General features: G+C 39.3%; 1 protein-coding gene across 2 annotated transcripts in view; it reads left to right on the forward strand.

Moving 5' to 3' along the window:
• Window positions 1-19,803, forward strand: part of grid2 (glutamate receptor, ionotropic, delta 2) — a 599,368-nt gene that overhangs the window by 479,639 nt on the left and 99,926 nt on the right. For both annotated transcript variants that reach the window (XM_066644040.1, XM_066644041.1), the window contains exon 11: window positions 5,939-6,251. In XM_066644040.1, coding sequence (XP_066500137.1) covers window positions 5,939-6,251 — 313 coding nt within the window. The remainder of the gene's footprint in view (window positions 1-5,938; window positions 6,252-19,803) is intronic.

Genomic DNA, 19,803 nt, shown 5'->3' on the forward strand with positions numbered 1-19,803 from the left:
AATAAATGATGGTCTCTGATTTTTTCTACAGTCTTTTTTAAGGCTTCCTAACTTACATTTCCCCAGAGCACTAATTCAGAATCGAGGTCTGTGTTTTTTGGATATTTTTAAAGACTACACAATATTGAGTAAACTACTCGATTGCTAATATAACTGGTACTGACAGGCCTAATTATGACTGGATGGTACATTCGCTTACCATCTAATGTTGTTACAGTGAATCTGAGAGGCTCCAGTCAGGACTGGTGGAAACAAAGATCTTGACGTCAACCGAAATGAAGCATGTGAGAAAATGTTTAGAGGAACTGCCCTACACACACACACACACACTCAGTGGTATTCCCTCATGCTAGGCCTGCATACTGAGAGTACCATATCCATGTATAGTTTTAATATGCTGCATAAATGACCATTTCTGGCCGTTTAAGCATTTTGTTTCCCTAGTAGACCGTGAAATTAGCAGGTTTAGTCAGCTGTGAATTAATTGTGTGTGGAGGGATAAAATAACATCAGCCCACTCTGCTTACATTATGTGAGAAAACCCTCCACTTTGTGTTTTTTTTTTTTCTTCTTCTTCTCACACAAGCTTGAGAGAGAAAGTAATTTGTTAGAGATAGGTCTGAGCCAATTTACAAAATCATTATGTTTTTGCAACGTGGACCAGATGTCTACAGATGTGCTTGCTGAGCTCAGGAGAAAAAGTATGCAGTATTCTACTTCTGCATACCATGTGCGCGGACGTTATTACAAACCATTCAGTGAAAGTTTCTTTAATACTAAGAGTGGCTTACATCTCCGAGCAGATGCTTTTAGTGTGTTAATGTGAGATGATAATGTGAGTTTAGGCCTATTTAAAATTCAACAGAGGTGTTTACACTTGCAAGTAAGATTATCTCATCCACAACTGTGGAGATGCAAAGACCAACAAAAGCTCAACACATAAATCTAATGGGATTTTTCATTATTTACTGTGCCCTTCTTTTTTTTAAGAAATCTACAGGATCATTCATCACCTCTGCTTCTCAGTCTAAGGCATCCCAAAACTGAGAATATCAGCAGTGCATCTTGATCTTGATCTTGTGCTTGGATCATTATCTTGCTGTAGATTGAAGTTCCTCCCTGTGAGAACAAGAGTACATTATATTTCACAGTGCAGTATGTCAGAACTATTCATATCCTGGTCAAATATTTCCCAGCATAACGGAAACAGAACAACATAACAGACATATGCAAGTAGCAAGAGTTCTACAGGTTGTGTAGTAGTCCTATGACTACTAATAAAACACTGTTGTTAAGAGTACAGTACAGCACAAGAACTGTAATAGTAATCAAGGAGCTACATGTGCTTATTTAACCTCAATGAAAGCTATGCTGCTCGGCTAGTGTATTTTTATTTTTTAAACAATGTAGAAGCATGGCATAATACTTTGGTGATTGTGTTGGTGATCTCTGTAGAGTGATTGGGATTGTTGTTGAAATACTTCCTAGTGAGAAAAAGGGCATTATATTTCACAATGTATTATGTCAAAATAGATTTAGTATGAACCCAAAACTATTCATATCCTGGTCATATTATTGTTAACTTGCCAGTAGAAATGATTGATAACTGGACACTTCCCACTGGCCTTGAGGCAACACTTTTTAATGGAATTTAATTGAATTTTGGACACATAAAAACTTTCCATCTGTTTCAGCTGAATGAACGTCCTTGACTTTCAGGTTTACATCCTTGACTTTCATATCTTTTATCCATATAAACCTCTTCAAACAACACATAAATCGGAAAAAAACTGCTAAATCATTTAAATATGGCCTCTTTCATCATGTTCTAAGTCAGGATCCATCACACTGTGTTTAAAGCAAATGTATAATGGATTATATTTTATGTATATTATGATTTTTTTTTTAAGATAAAAAGTTCAAAGAGCTTCCACAGAGACCCAACCAGCACATCTTTGTGAGACCAACATGGATTGAACACAGACAAGCTGGGTTCAAGATGGGCATAGGCTGTGGATGGGCAGTTACATGGTCTATTAGTGGGACCCAGATGGGCTGCCCATATCAGATAAATGTGGACAGCACAGTAACTCTATAAACAAGCCCATATTGGGTTGTGTTCATTTAGAGAGATCATATATTTTCTTTTGGCTGCCCATATTGGAACTGTGTTTAACTCATTCTGGTCCCAACATTGACCTTGAAGGTTAACTATTTTTGCTGCCAACTTTTAACCCATTTACAAATTGTGTTGTACTCTGCTGAACTGCCCATATTAGATCTGGAGAAGTTTTAGAGGATGTGCCCTCAAGAAAACCTAGCATCTGACCAGGGGATAAAGCATATAATAAAAGTAGTATCCTCCAGTTGGATATCAGGTTTAAGAAGCCTAATCCCAAAACTAAATACCCTAGTTCATCATGCTCTTGATACAAAAGAGGACTAATTCCACATTAGAGATATTGATGAAGCTGGTGTCACAAGTGGGCATTCGCACAGTGGCACAGAGAGCAGACAGAATACAAAGCAGAGGTCTTCCAGCTCTACCTCTTCTCCAAACATGGCTGTGCAGGCTAATGGGAGTCAGCCAGGTGAGGCTCGACACTGGCCCAATGCTAATGAAAACGGACACTCGCATGCACACTATCCACTAATGCTTCTTGACAGGGGCTCTCACCAGGCCCTACAGGTGCCCTCCCAATCCCTCGCCCTCTTCTTTTCCCCTGGCCTGTGTGCCTTGTCAAAAAGAAAGTTCTGGAGCTAGATAGAAAAAAAAACAACATATAAGAAAAGGAGGCTGCTGTTACGCACCCAATTGCTTGAGAAACAATTTCCATTCAGCAGCTGACAATACAGCCTCTAGCTAAAGTATAGGCTGTGCACTTTCTTCCCCCGCCCCATGATTGTTTGCTTGCTTTTCAATCTGATATTTTGTTATTTATTGTGGTGGAGGGAAATAAGGTGCGCTGCGCATCGAACCCATCTCCTGATTTGACATCATGGAAATATGAGTGATTATAATCATAAAGGAAAAAAGTAAACATCAAAGGTATGGGAAGGGGGATGCAATTTACACTGATTACTCTTTTAATGCCTCACAGCGACACAGTGACAGACTCAGTGTTCTTCTCCAGTCTACTTTGAGTTCTTGCACAACTTATCATCGCTGCATCTTGGCTGAGTTTGCACGTATTTTAAGTGTGCTGCTGGCAGTTTCTTAGTCCCGGTTTGGGTGTTTTACAACTGCGTATACTGTATATGCCATTCTCTCAGCTCCACGGACCATACAGGAGCATACAGGAGTTCTCCAATTACGGATTGTAGTTTTTCTGTTGTTCTGCAAACTTTTTTTGCCATCTTTCACCTTTCTCTTCAATGGTCAGGACCCCCTCGGGACCACTACAGAGCAGGTATGATTTGGTTGGTTGATCATTGTCAGCGCTACAGCGACACATATGTGGTGGGGGTGGCGTGTTAGTGTATGTTGCCTTGGTACGAGTGGATCAGACAATACTAACCGTCCACTCTGTTAGACACGCCTACCTCAATGGTCCACCTTGTAGATGTAAAGTCACAGAGTTACAAAGTATGCCAAGTGATGAGATATACCACTGTCTGTAATTGTAGAACTACAGGGTGCTCCTATATGGTCAGTGGAGCTGAAAGAATGAGCATTGAGTGTAGAAAAAAGGAGGTGTTAATAATGATATGGCTGATCAGGGTATAGTCCATAGTGCACAACAGTGTTGCTCTCCACATTGCACACTATTGTTCAGTACTGTGCTCTGTCAGCAATCCCTTGCTATACCAATATGTTAAATCAGATACAAAGAGTTCATAGACAGTATTTGTAAAGTTGTATTAGCCCACCACTGTGACATAAAATTGCAATTCAGTTTGTATAGGAACATCTGTCAAAGGCCATAAATGTAAAATTGTCAAATCTGATTGGCTGAGCCACAAAACTTTTACAGTTTCTGCCCTTGGCTCACGATGTGTAGTAAATTCTAAGGATAGGTGAAGGCCACCCCTGTACCAAGCTGAGACTCTGACATGTCTACTTCACCAAACTCTGAACAAGAGAGACCAAAACAGTTGCTGGATATACTCTATGTTTTGCTAGGTCTGTGTTCGGGCGCCAGTTTGTAATGCATATGGCCACAGTTCAGTCAATTGCATTCACTTTATTTTAACCACTACATCCTGATTATGGCCCTAGTGGGTCTGGAGCCTACCCGGAATCATTGGGCAGGAACACCCTGGACAAGCCTCCAGTCCAATAACCTCTATTTTGTTCATTAAATATTCTTTCCCATTATTTTGCTTTGACAATTATTGCCTACTCTTTGATAGAAAAGTTTATTACATTTCATTGCCTTGGGTCGAACCACCATTAAAACCTGTATTATCACTGCAATAGCCTCTCTCTTGTGGCTTAATATTTATACATTCCTATTCCCCTTCTCAAACGTTTAGGCACACTGAGCGTTTCTAAATACTGTTAATACAGCTGAACATGTCTTTGTGTGCTTTGCAATTATTGAACATATAAAAGGACACAATAGAACTTATTTTGAAAGGGCATCTAAAGTCATAATTCCAGTCATAAAATTCTGTTGGGTAGAATACATAATGCATATTGGGCCCAAGACTCTGCATACGTGTTATAAAACTAAGCATCCCTAAACTTTAACACTCATTAGAAGTGAAGAAGATCTTTGAATATTTATGAGTATGAATGTTGTAAACACCCCCTTGCCTCCTGGTTTCCAAACGCTTGCCTTTCCAGCACTTAGAACGTTGAGCTAATGGGGAGTCTTCTGGATGTGAACATATTGAGAGGAAAAACAAGCCACTTTAAAAAATAAATTTAGCTGGCTTCTTATTCAGATTTTTCATTGTTTGTGTAGTTGCTTGTAAAGTAGACTTTACGTTCTCCTTGAAAGGAACAGTGTCAACAGCTTTTGTTGTGTGGACTCGGCAGTAACAGTTGGTCTTAAGACTGTAAGGATGGAAGGGATAATACAGCAGGCGGGCAGAAGAAGAGAGTGGACACATTACTAACAGATTTTATCTTATTTTTGGCACTCTTTCCTTGCATGGAGCCTACTCTACTGAAATCTACTCAGTTGTACTCACTTTATGGGATATTGCCCCTGGTAGCTTTTCCATTAGCACAGCTTCTCCACCAGAAATGTAGCAGGTGACATCACAAAACACTGTCTCAGACCCGACCCCAGCTTTGGAAGCCACAACAATGGGGACAGTATCATTGAACATTGTTTACTCATTGTGTATTCACATGTTGTTGTTGTTGTTTGGAGATTGTACATTGCTCTGCACCCCAGTTCATACAGATCAATAAAGGTTTTATTTTGTTCCTTGTTGCTCCATCCAGCTATCACTAAAGCCTTTCGTCAGTCACCAATTCAAGGAGAGTTTGAATCTCTTCAAAGGACCACTTCAAGCTGCTGTTGTGAATCAGATAAAACAAATATGACCACTGCTCTAGCACGGAGATTTTACAAATGGCAAGTTTGTGCTGGATGTCTGCATTTCATGGTGATTGACAAGTAATCAGCGATATGCAAGGTTTAAGCGTCACGTTAAGTCCCTTGGAATCACAAGTGAGACGTTCCAGATATCAGATACCAGGTACATAATGGAAATGCAAAATAGCCAAGTAGAGCCAAGCTGAGTTAAATAGATACCATGCAGTGGAAAAGTGCCATTTGATGCTATAAAATTACTTGCCCTGCTTGACTGGAACTAAGGACCCAACAGAATGGTTTATGATGATTGCATGGGACTTTATCTTTAGAGTTATGTTTCTTGCAAATATTTCCACCAGTGTACAGAAATTGTTATGTTGTTTAGCTATAATTATCTTCTGTGTATTTTAACTCGAGTGTGTGTGTGTTTATTTGTGCTCCTGCAGAGAGCGGACGTGGGGCTCTCAGCGCTGACCATAACCCCTGAGCGTGAGAGTGTAGTGGACTTCACCACACGCTACATGGACTACTCGGTGGGCGTTTTGCTGAAGAAAGCCGAGCGCACCATGGACATGTTTGCCTGCTTGGCGCCCTTTGACCTCTCGCTGTGGGCTTGCATCGCGGGCACTGTGCTGCTGGTGGGAACGCTGGTCTACCTGCTGAATTGGCTAAACCCACCCAGACTGCCCATGGGCTCCGTCTCCTCTACCACACTCTACAACTCAATGTGGTTTGTCTACGGCTCCTTTGTGCAGCAGGGTGAGTGGGCCGTCTCATTTAGTTTATTTGTGTAGATGTGTTTGTGGGCATGGATTTGGAGAGGGGATTAGTAATTGGGTTGTTTGGTGCCCATGCAATTGTTTTATAATGGGTCCAACTGTATCACTCTTTTAGCTAAATTGATTTATCATTTCCCTGAATTTCTCTTTAACCAAACACAGTCTATTTTTTTTTTTTTTTTGATCACATTGTGATTGGAACTTTGGACAATTTGAAAGCAGAGATTTCTAAAACATTTTATAAAATAAATTATTTTTATTTTCATTCTCTAGTGAATGAAAGTTACTATTATATTGCCCTTCTCTAAACACGCAAACAGCTGTACATTCTTTGGGGCATTAGGGAGTTGCCTCAACCACCACCAGTGTGCAGCACCCGACTGTATGATATGACAGCAGACAATCTACACCTGTACACTCACCTCACATCAGTTATATGGTAAAGAGGAAACTAGAAAGAAAGATTTCATCAATATATTTGAAGATGGGGTGAATAGGAGGCCAGAAGTGACCACCGTGGTAATACCCTACTCATTTCGAGGGAATGCATAAAGATCTTTTATGATCTCAGTAAGTCAGGACCAAGTAAGTCAGTCATCATCCAAAGGGCAGAGGCATTGGTTCAGTGCATTGTCCCCATTACTGCACTTGGGCATTGGGTTCCACTCAGACCAGAGAGACAGTTGGCCCCACTAGCAACACTCCCAGCAGCCACAAAAGCTTCCTGTGGAGGTCACTTTTCCAAAAACAGGCTTGGCCCAAGCCTGTTGAGCTATTGTGGATTTGCATGTTCTGGTGTTTATGTGCTTTGGTTGTTGGCAACTGGCACAAGTATAGCACTGCTGGGTTTCTGCTTCTGTACCATGATTTATTAGCTAGCAGTAAGTGCAGAGAGGTGGGAAACTCATGCTGCGGATATAATAGTGGATATAATAACAGCATTATGTTCACTATGCTGTCTAACAGCTGTGATTTAGCTATGCTAATATATATAAAACGCAATTCTGAACTGGATAAGAAGTTACAGACAATGAATGAATGAATGAATTTATATAATATATAATAATGACTATAAATATATATAATATATATATATAATTGTCATGTGAAATGTGGGCATTAATCACTATTTGTTCATAGCAGCTAATATCAAAATGACCAATGAAAAGCTGAAATCCCACAGTTTTTTAACAAGTATCTTCACTGGTTGCTAAACCTGTCCATCTCCCGCATATCTCCCGCCTCCACCATTCTCCCTGCGCTGTTTGAGTTTCCGTGCTAAAGTTAACAATTGATTAAATTGGGATCACGTGAAATATTAGATCAGCGTGGCTATAATTAATCACAATAAGGATTAAATATGTTGATTTCGATCAAGTATAGTAATGATAGACTCTGCTTTGCTAAAACATTGATTCATAGCAGCAGTGTTTTAGGAGAATACGCTGCTGGCTGTGATTACACGGAGGTGGGCATGGCTTGTTGGAATCCACTAAGCCGGATTAGATCAGCACTTTTGAGCGTTGTTTCAGATTTCAACCAAGTTCCAACTGTTCTCTAGAATTATTAAAAGACGTGTGAAGGAAGAGAAATAGGGTGCAATGTTTTAGATGGTAAGGGCTACCAAAATCTACCAAAGAAAAAGCTGATGATGTTAGAGGTTGCAGGCTGATGTACTGCTTCAGAAGGAAATTAACGTAGCTCAGAGTTAGCCTCATTCATTTGTTCATTCATCTTATTGTTAAAGTTAATTAATCATTTAAAACCTTTTCTGGGATTTTGATCTGCAGGGGGCTACATTGGGGAAAACAAATGTGGACAGCTTATCTGAAAATCACTAAATTGTGTATCTCCATCAGCTAATGGCAGTGATGGCGATAATAATATATGCTAATTGCTCCCTTATATTCCGGGCTATCTGTCTTTGCCTCGCAATCGTTGCCTTTTTAAAATGCAGTCACTTTGGCAAAATGTGCTTCATTAATGCATCCATGAGTTTCAATAAAAACAATGGAGCAATTTGTTCACTCTTTGAGCAAAGGATAAATGAGGCTGATTGCAGTCAATTTAAAATGCTAAAAGACAGCTGAAGCATACACACACACAGGGATATAAGTATGCGTATACAGGCATACACATGGCACAGAAGATGCCCCAGCTCACTTATGGAACTCTTTAAATGTTGCTGCTGTTCTTTGGTCTTTTCCCAAACTCCCCAAGCATTTCCCCAAAAGTCCTGGAGGGAGGGAAATTGATTTTGAGGTTCTAAGTGCTGTGAAACAGTTCAGATGGAAAGCATCAGTGTTTGGATGACCACGGTGTCGCATCCTACCTGGAAGTCTCATAGCTGACGGAAAAAATAGAAGTAGAAAGATAAAGTGTATTCATGACTTTTGGTTTTCTATTTGATATGTATTTTATTATTTATTTATTTGTCTTTTTTCATATGGGTTCTCTGGTCAAACAAACAAGCCTCATACGTGTTTAGGGAGTGAAATACGTGGCTGGAATGATGCATCTTGAGTGTCTATCGCTGTCTCTCACTCACTCACACTCTCTCTCTCTTTTATGATGACTCACTTTTTTCGTCTGCTGTGACTCACACAGACCTCTGTCTCTCTAGTGAGGCTTCTCGTGACATTTCTGTAGCTTTGTCTTTTAAACAAACAATTATCTTCCTCGTCAGCAGCAGGTCCTCCAGGGACAGACTTGAAATGTCACATAAATGTTTTGGAGTACATGTTACAGCTACCTTTCCTGGAACCAGGATGCCTGTTTGTTTTTTTTCATTTAACCCTTTTATAGAACCTACCTCTAAAAGTTTTGCTGGTTATATTTTTGATGGTAATGTGGCTGATATATTACACTATTATGACATGATCTACAGGAAAGTATATCCACTCAGTAGCCACCTTGGTAATGCTACCAAACAAATATATTTCACTAATACTAGGACTAAGACTAGGCTGCTGTCTCTTTGAATTTGGAGAGAACAGTTAACCCCAAACTAAAAGTCACAGTAATCATTTGCCTAAACATTAATGAAATCACTAGTGGATTCTGGCAATATTTGGATCAAATTGTGAACAAATACTCAACTTTTTTGGTTTGTTTGGGCTGCTGTGCATGTCCTACTTGTGGATTTACCAATGATTCGATTGGTTCTTTTCATTGTAGGGTGGGACTTGAATTTTAAAAAATATTGCCATGTATAGGGGTGGCATGGTGGTGCAGCAGGTAGTGTCGCAGTCACACAGCTCCAGGGACCTGGAGGTTGTGGGTTCGATTCCCACTCCGGGTGACTGTCTGTGAGGAGTTGGTGTGTTCTCCCCGTGTCCGCGTGGGTTTCCTCCCACAGTCCTACATGTTGGTAGGTGGATTGACGACTCAAAAGTGAATGTGTGTGTGTGTTGCCCTGTGAAGGATTGGCGCCCTCTCCAGGCTGTATTCCCGCCTTGCGCCCAATTATTCCAGGTAGGCTCTGGACCCACCGCGACCCTGAACTGGATAAGCGGTTACAGATAATGAATGAATGCCTTATGAGTGTTTTGCTTTATTTCAACAGGCGACAAGTGTCCTCCTTTATAACCATTCAAATAAATTTAAAGAGGAAAGCTGTGTGCAAGTTGATAAAAAAAACAGCAACTGAAAGTTATAATTTAATAATAATATAATATTTAATTTAATATAATGAAAGTATATTTTTTATATTGTTCCTTAAAAATGGGAAGACAAATTGAAGAAATTGTTTATGCAATCAATTACTAAACAATTATAATCACTAGAAGCTTCTGCTGTATTGTTATATAGGTGTTTGTCTATTTCTCAGCAGGTTCTGTTCTTGCTATTGTTCTATTCCTGCTCTTACTGCCAAGATATATATTGCTTTTCTTTTTATTCAGAGTGTTTTTAATCCTCTAATTGGCTACCACGCAGTGATTGCAACATCAACAAAAATCTAGAAACAGCACATCTAGAAACGATGGCAGCTGAACATTTTATATGTGAGATGTTGTTTTGTTGTCAATTCAACCACATACAGTGTGTACAGTACAGTGTGAAACAAAACAATATTCCTCCAGAACCAAGGTTATGCATGAAACAACTCACCTACACAAAACTACAAAACGTGTGTTTGTGTGTGTGTGTTCAGTCCAGTCTCTTCATTGTAGATATAGGAATGGGCTGAATGTGGAAGTTCGAAAGCTTTGTTACCTTTTTTTTTCCTGACGATAGAAAGGATAATAAAAAGTCCTTTTTTCTTCTATTGGCTTTGGAGTTGTTAAATAAAACAGCAAGCACATGTAATTAATGCCTGGACCCCGGATGTCTTAATCTTACTGAATGGCCCACTTTAATTAACTCAGGAAAGAGCGTTAGAGTCAAGTGGATGTGTTCAGTCTGCAGTTTAAGAGTCAAACAGGCTTCTGGGGGGAACTCATGGTGGCAGATTTATCAGAGTCATTAGCACATGTTGAAATTATAAGTGCATTCAAACCAATATCTCTTTCTCTCTCTCTCTCTCTCTCTCTCTCTCTCTCTCTCTCTCTCTCTCTCTCTCTCCCTCTTTTTTGCTCTCACTTTTATTCTACAACTGAAATTACACTTCACAACTACAAGTATTTTTACACAGTATTAATAGTAATTTTCAGTGTTGCAGTAGAACAAACATTGACCCATTTCTCAAAACTATATTATTTTTTTACAATGTTTGCCTTACAAATCCAACACAGCCAACTCTAGGGCTATTTATATGGAGGTATATTTGGAGCAAAACACTTGAGCACCTGTGACAGTGGAATTAGCAGTTGCAGAAAATAGTCACATGTGAATCAATACATTTGAAGTCACAGGGAAAATCTCTTCAAGACCTGCAATCCTGTAGAATTTATTCCCCACTCACAAATACAACTTAACAGTTAGTTACACGCTTAACACACACAAGTACAAAAATATAATGCACACTGGTTCTGTGATGGAGCGCCTCTTACGAAAAGCCTTCTACAGAAAAAAAACATGGAGGACCGATGGTCCGTGCAGGAAATGGAATGGAAAACTGGAAATTACTCTTTATCAGATTTCAGGTATTTTGCTCCAAATATACCTTCATATATTCACAATGGATTTGGTTATTTACAGACAAAAAAAAACAAAACAAACAAAAAAAGTTTTGAAAATGAACCCAGGCCTGATGTTTTGTACAGACTTCAGGCCTGAACATTTTTTTTTTGTCATGTGCTACAGATAATTCCTGTAGTACGTTTCATACTCAAAGGCAGATCAGTGTGTTTTGTTTGTATAAATTAAAATAACATTAAAACATTTTACAAATGACAAGTTGTCTAAATATAAACAATAATAGAAAATTGAAAAGTGTTTTTATAATAATAATAATAACTATATAATCTATATTTTTATATATAATGTAATAATAATGTGCAATTATTTTTCATTAATGTACAACGAAATGTGTCTTCTGCATTTATCCCATCTGTGGCAGTGAACACACACACACAGAGTCCAGGGAGCAGTTGTGGGTTCAGTGCCTTGTTCAAGGGCAAGCCGTGGACTGAGGGAGGAGGACAGTGCTGTTCCTGCACTCCAACTGGCCCCAATTGTCTTGCCAGTCATGGGAATTGAACCAACCTTTCAGTCCTAAGCTCTCTTCTCTGAACATTAGGCCACGGCTGCTTTTAATACAAAAGCACATCTCTAAATGCTTTACAGATTCCAGAAGAGGAAAGGGTAAACAATGTAACAAAGTAGTGCACTAAGACAGAAATACATGATTAATTATTATTTTAATAAAGTTGTTATAAGACAAACCGAAAAAACCCAATTAAAATAAAAAATTAATTGTTTGTATTAAATTATTTTTTTATTGAAATACCACAGATGTATTGAACCACCTAAGCAAGTAAACATCATGGAACCAGCCTGTAACTGACTCACTGACATACATACTCACTCACACTAAACAACTGCATCATAAAGGGCACTATTTATCACATACTCACACACATTCAAGAGCTGCTGTGTTTGTTTGTTTGTTTTTTTAACAATCACTAGCTGTGGTTGATATTTCTCTAACCGTATTGGTTAATAGAATACCAAGACTTTAGTATCCCATTTTTTAGTTTTAATGTCTTCAGTCAAACTGAACAATACAATCCTTACTTTGCATAATGACGATCAAACTTCATGAAAAAAAAAACAACATATGGTACACACATATGAGATGGGCTCTGTTACGCATGTGCATTACAAGACACAGAAGAGAGCATTGCTTGTAAGAAATTTAAATAAAGAAAATGCCAAAAAATGTGAGTAAGTGTACAGACTTCTACCTGGTGCTGTGTTTGATTAAGCAAGTCTGAAGTGAGGTTTGGTTGTTGCTAAATGGGACATTTGACAGCTGAAGGTAGGGTTTATTAACCTTTGGCAGTGTTAGGAGTCCGAGTCGCAGGAGTGTTTTAATATGTTTAGCATGGCTGACTTTTCAGAGATGACTGCGCCACGAGTCTTTAATTAGTGATGATGTCGGAGAGAGAGAGAGAGAGAGAGAGAGAGAGAGAGAGAGAGAGAGAGAGAGAGAGAGAGGGTAATTAAAACTGAGTGTCAGTAGAAAGGGACAAATAGAGGATGTAAGAATGGAAAGGTCATTTTGGTGAAGTGACATATTCTCCTGTCTGGTCCACTGGTCCAAAAGACACATTCCCTTGTTGTGACACACGCCAGGAATACACACACATACACATGGCTGCACATTGATTTCTAAGCTCACTTACTCTCTCGCTCACTGACATGTTCTTAACTTCTCTGCAATGGTGTGCAATGAGACTAAAATCAACTCTCACCAACGCAGCAGACATGGGGGAGATGACTGTACTTTGTTACTGTACATAAGAGTGATTTTGGAGCCATTTTATCAGGATAGCTCTTGTTTCGTTTTCTCCACCTTAAAAAATTTGGGAGAATCTCAGTGTAACACTCTTAGTATAAAACCTAGGCTTAATACCAGAGCTAAGTCTGAGATTTGGGTTGAGGTTCCCATTCGGGATAAATCTAAGCTAATCTAAGTATTAGTGCGAGGTTTTAGCTGAATATTAGGGTTAAGGTTAGTTAGAATAGGATTAGTGTGAGGGTTAGGTTAGGTTTTATTTTGCGGTTAAGGTTAGGTCTAAGTTTAAGATTAGTGAAGATTGGGTTAGATTTTATTTAGCAGTTAAGGTTAGGTCTAAAATTAGAATTAGTGTGAGGTTAAGGTTAGGTCTACTGTTAAGATATGTGTGAGGGTTAGGTTTTAGTTTCAGATAATGGTTCAGAATACGTCTATGGCTAGGATTTGTGTGAGGGTTAGTTTAGGTGTTAGTTTGAGGTTAAGATTAAAGTTAGATCTAAGGTTAGGATTAGAGCCAGGGTTAGGTTAGACTTTAGTTTTAGATTAAGGTTAAAGTTAGGTCTAAGTTTAGGATTAGTGCCAAAATAAGATTAGGTTTTAGTTTGAGATTAAGATTAAGGTTTCGTCTAAGATTAGTATTAGTGTGAGGGTTAGGTTAGATATTAGTGTTAAAGCAAATGTTAAAGGTCCAAGGTTAGGATTGGCACCAATATTAGATTAGGTTTTAGTTTAAGATGAAGGCTAGGTTAAGTCTAAGGTTAGGATTAGAGCTATAGTTGGATTAGGTTTTAGTTTGAGGTTAAGGTAAAGTCTAGCGTGATGGTTGGATTAGTTTTTAGTTTGAGGTGAAGTTTAAGATTAGGTCTTATGTTAGGCTTAGTGTGAATGTTAGGTGATTTTTAGTTTGGGTCTAAGGCTAAGGTTTAGTTTAGGTCTAAGGCTAAGATTAGTGACAGGGTTGGTTTAGGTCTTAGTCTGCTGTAAACTTTAGTGTTAAATTAGTAAAATGTTTGTACAAGAATGCCAGTAACAAATCATCATGTTGCTTACCTCTCTCCACCCTACCACCCTCTTTCACCCTCTCTAACACTCATACATACCCAACACAGAATCACAGCAAGTGCCAGAGCCACAGGTTTCTATCAGTTCTTTCATCTGTGCTTTCCAGCACCTCTCTCTCCCTCTTTCCTTTCATCCTCCACTCACACCTCTCCCCACTCATTCCCCCTTTCCTCCGCCGACGTTTGAAATCTGAAATGCACAAGGCTCTGACGATGTTGATTTCTCCCTTAATGTTTTTTTTTTTTTCGTCCTGCTTCGTCATCCCTCACTCTAGATTTGCGCTGAGGAGGGACCTTCCTAATGGCTTTGAAGAAGTCTTTTTAGGCCCGACACTTAGAGCAAAAGAAAAAAAAAATGTGACTGAACATGCTGAAATGTTTTTTTTTTTTCATTTTTTTTTTATTCCTCCTGGCCTTTCTGCCTTATCGCTGACACACAGAGACCCCAGTGCCAAGGATTCACAGCGAGGATTTCCTCTGCCTGCTATTAGCTTTAATCTGTTCAGCCATGGGCCAGACACACTAACACAGCTGCCCCAGCTCCTAGGCCCACTCTCCCCTTGTTTGAGCTGCCAGCTGCTGGAAGAAAAGAGCAACAGAGGAAGTCCAGCCCCAGATGACACTCCAGTCAGAAAAGGCAGGACATGGGAAAATACACAGTGGGAGCTGCAGCAACATCTCTTTGCAGTTGTTGACCTTGAAACTTGGCATTCAGTATGTCTAGACACATGCACATCCAGTATTTCTTCCAGAGTCAGGGGAATTAACCTGTTCATGCCTTCTCAGAGTGAAGGGTGCTAAACCGTTTTACTTCCAATACATAACTGTCCCAAATCTCATTACAAATATGATTTGAACTTTCAATGAGTCCTTTCATATTGTTTGCCTTGTGTTTGTATATTGTAATGGGTAACATTTTGCCCATCACACTGCAGACTAGGGTTTGAGTCCCAGCTCAGGCAGAGATACCATATTATACCAGTAAGTGTTCCTGAGCAAGACTCTTTCAGTTGGAATTACTTTGTGATAAGAGCCATGAACTTGTTATTCAGTGTACAAATATGTTTTAAAGTTTTTCACTCTTTTGTCATGCTATGGTAATTGTTGTATAGTAGTGTTGTTTTATTCAAAAAAAATTACACCAAAAGATCTATAATTAACCTTAAAACTGAAACTACAGATACTGGAAGCCTGTGCTAGCATTTCTCCTGCGGTGTTGCTCTCAGTGTGTGAAGGGTGGGAGAAGAGGGTTGCATTGACAATCCGACACAATGGGCAGCACTTTGAACACATTTTATTAGTGTAACTAACTCATGAAACAATAAAGTCACATTAAAATCAAGCACACCATTGTTTTTCTTGTGAAATTCCCAATCAGTTTGATGTGTCAAATCACCCTCTTCCCATTGAAAAAACAAAAGTTGGATTCAAAATGGCTGACTTCAAAATGGCCGCCATGGTCACCACCCATCTTGAAAAGTTTACCCCCCCCCCCCATATACTAATGTGCCACAAATAGGAAGTTAATTTCACCAACCATTCCCATTTTATTAAGGTGTATCCATATAAATGGCCCACCCTGTATATCAAATTTTCTATTTAATATGTCAAACCCACAGTACCCTGATGAACCAAACGAAAGAGAGTAAAAATTCCTCTTTTATAAATATCTTGTCTGCAGCATAAACATGTTTACAGGGTGAAACTGTGGTCCAGCAGGCAATGTCACTGCTACAGCTACAGGGTCCTGGGAACCTGGTATTGATCCTTACCTCGGGTCTCTGTCTGTAAGCTGTTTGGTGTTCCTGCCTTGTGGCCAATGATTCAAGGCAGGCTCATGACGAACCTGCAAACTTGATCAGGAAAAAAGCAGTGACAGATATATGATATAAACACATTCATAACTCATTTTTAGCACTTTCATAAAACCTCTGAACCAATTCTGACATCATTATTTACTCCCTCTCTGACTTACATTTGACATGCCATGGAAATCCTTCAGAAATTAGCATTAGTCTAGTGGCAGTAATTGTTAACCACTGCTATCACTTAACAGTAGTATGCTTAGTGCAAATTGTAACAGGGGCTTGGTGTCCTCTAGAGGGGGCCATATTAGGATGTGCAGGATTGAAACTTTTCACTGGAGCAGTGGATCAGAACCCCCTTATCTATTATGTTCAGATTCTTTAAGCCTTAAGTCTTCCCACACTCATTCATTAGTTTTTCTTTCAAGAGTCCTGGACTGAAAAGTGAGTCCTCTTTGGAATCGCATTCTTCTAGCTTGGTGTGCCTGATGAAAGGACACGTTACTATAGGAACTAATATGGTACGCCTAATAAACCAGCAAACTCTGTGTAATATCGGTTGTATGAGTGCTACTGCAAGTGCTTCTTGTCTTCTTTGGTTGTATAAGATATTTTCCCGCCTGTGCACTGTTGTTTCATTTTGACTAGAACTGCATTCCCTGGACTTTAACTCCAATTTCATCATCTTTCCTTGTCTTTTCTTCTATGCAGTTGTGGAGAGTGTTGGGGAGTTTTGAGGTACTAGTGCATAATTGAGCAGCGAATGATCAGATCTTTGTAGAGTGAGTGTGGGAGAGAGATTAGTGTATAATTTCGAAAGCCCACTGAAAGTGGCCACTGGGATCCAACTGAGAGAATCAAAGGGGGAATGGAAGAGGCGTCGCTGCATATCCGAAGCGCGCCGGTTACCACACTCTTTCTGATACCATCTACCGTTGGGGGGGGTCATGCATACACTTCCACACAAATGAGTACAAAAAAAAAAAAACTGTACACTTGAACACAGTGTGAAAAACCCAGATAAATCCCACTTGTTCAGGCAAAACATGCAGTACCACATACCCAACAACTCGCTGTCCAAACAGCAAGAGGGAATCTGCCAATTCAGTCTTTAGCTTTGCTGAGTCCACTACACAAATTTTTATACTCCTAGCAGATTATGACAAGACTGAAATTCTCACACTTTGATGATCTTCTTTGTAGCAAATTAAAATTTTGACTATTTAAATCACCAGAGATCATACGCTGCCCAACTGAAGTGAATATACCATACTCACAGGAAAGAACTGTTAGAGACACTGAAAGCAAATGGAAGACCATGAAGGTAGATTTTTCTGTGTTTTAACATCTCCGTTTTCACTGGTTGTTGATAAAATACATTTAGATTTGAGCCTGGCCAACTTACACTGCTATATTACATACAGATGATATTAAACAAGTTTAACAAATTCGTTTTCCATTACCACAGCTCAACCTCAAAATGTGATTGGTGTCATCACATACACCATCAGTTACAGAAATATCAGGCTATCATGTATTTGTTGTTGTAGTTGTTGTTTTGGACTGAACACAGCTTCGCCAAACATCAGTTCAGACAGAACCATGTATTTTTTTGTTCTTTGTTGCACTGCCTGGCTCTCACTGGATTATTTTGTCCGCCACCAATCCAAGGAATATTTGAACCTCTTCAGAAGGTCATGGTGTAATTTACACAAGCTGCTGTTGTGAGTCCAAACACCAAATGTGATCACTACTGTAGCTTTGAGATTTTGAATACACTCTTAAAAATAACAGTGCTACAAAAGTTTATTTGAACGATGCCATAGAAGATCCACTCTTGGTTCCATAAAGAATCATTTTCGTTTGTAAAAGGGTAAAAAATTTAAACTTCTTCACACACAAACGTTGTTCAATATGGAACATAAATATTCCTTCTATGGTACTGCTCAAAGAACCTTATGTAGTTAGACTTGGAGAAAAAAGTCATGCTGGATTTCCACATTTTTTCATGTAGATTGACAAGCCTCTCTGTCCAATCAGTGCTCTACAAGGCTTACACATCACATTATACTCAGCTCATACTTGGAGCCAAAAGCGAGCAGGTCCTAAAATAGGTACTTGGCTCCTTGTACTAAATTTGCCTAATGGAAAAGCAAATAGCAGAGTAGGGTTGAGTAAAGTAGGTACTGTGCAGTATAAAAGCAGCAAAACATCATTATCTGAAATGTCCTTGATTGGAAGACAAATAATTATTGTGTGCAATGGGCTATATTAGCTGTAGCCTTAGCTGGATTAACCATTGCGGGGCTTACTAGCCCACAAACAGAACCTGGCAAGATTTTAAATAGCAGTTTGTTTTCTTTTTAATAAATTAGTCAATAATAAACTTACACTTACATAAATCAACGTGTTACACATCTCTGTATACAAACATCAAACCACCACTAAACCACGTTGTGAGCAGTTTCTTGAGAGTGGTTTAGATCCACAACAGGGGCAGTTATATTTCATGCTGATGCTGTTACTAAACACAGTGGGGTGAGAAGAGTAATCCAGTGAGTTCTGTTGGGCTTTCCAAAAACCTACCATCGCCACACTGGGACCCTCATTCCCAAAATTACCCATTTCCAGCACACCCACCTTCAGCTTTCTCTTCTCGTTAGCCTGCTCTGATGTGTGAGAACCCTCAGAGCCCAGTCTGTGATTACTGCTGACACACGCGGCCTGCCTCACTTCCCAGCATGCACTGCAGGAGCACTGACCTGCGGACGTGAAACGTGATGGCGGCAGGCGGATTGGATTCACCTGTCACAGCAGGCGCCAGGAGCCGAGCCGGTCTTCAGCGCTGACGTCTTTTTTGTTTCGTCTAATGGGGGAGCGAGTGGCACGTCAAACTGTAGTGACGAGAAAAGAAACAAGGCATAATTAGTTGTTTTGGCCTCCTCTCCCCTGACAAAAGGAACACCGGCGTCAAAGGAAAAGGTCAATATTACTTTGCTGCCATGTCAGCCGCGGTCCCTTTTGTTTCCTTGAAAAGAGTTTAAAAGCTCGGATCAAGCTGTTCCACTAAGCTGGGCTTAAGGACACGCAAAGAACACAGCACGCTGCAGTAGAGTCATGAGCTTTTAATAATTCAAATACAGACTGCTCACAAATTCTGCTGCACAGCTCTTAATTAAAGGCCTGCCTGCAAGCTCTTAATATGTCCATACACCACTTAATTAAATTATCCATCAATGCAATTATGCAATTTCACTTGATCTAATGTCTTAAGAAATCACACTCACTCAAAGCTAGTTCTGATTAGTCCAAATGTTGTTGTTGTTTTTTGTTTGTTTGTTTTAAACAAATCAAGCAGGCTGACTCTGAGTCTTAAACTGTTAATTAAGTCTGGTGCTTATTTTCAAAATCATCTCCTAACTAATTTACTATGAACTGGCTGAGAATCAGTGTTCTTGGTCTTGTTTGTTGTAGCATTTTGTGATGTTTTCTCATGTCTGATTTCAGTTGGGTGGGACTAATTTTGGAATATGTTAATGCCATGATAATCCTTGGAAAAAGAAGGTTGACATCATCACCACAACTCTGCCAACAACTCCCTCAATCCTGAATCATGTACAAACATAAAACCTTGCCAGGTTTTTTATATATATGTATATGAAGAAAATAAAGAATCGGCTTCTGTGAGCGCCGTGTAGAAAATAATACACTTCCATGATTTTTTTTTACATTGTATTTAACTAAATATAAAAAAAAATCTGAATC

Source organism: Hoplias malabaricus, chromosome 14 (genome assembly GCF_029633855.1).
Source record: "Hoplias malabaricus isolate fHopMal1 chromosome 14, fHopMal1.hap1, whole genome shotgun sequence".
NCBI classification, from domain to species: Eukaryota; Metazoa; Chordata; class Actinopteri; order Characiformes; family Erythrinidae; genus Hoplias; species Hoplias malabaricus.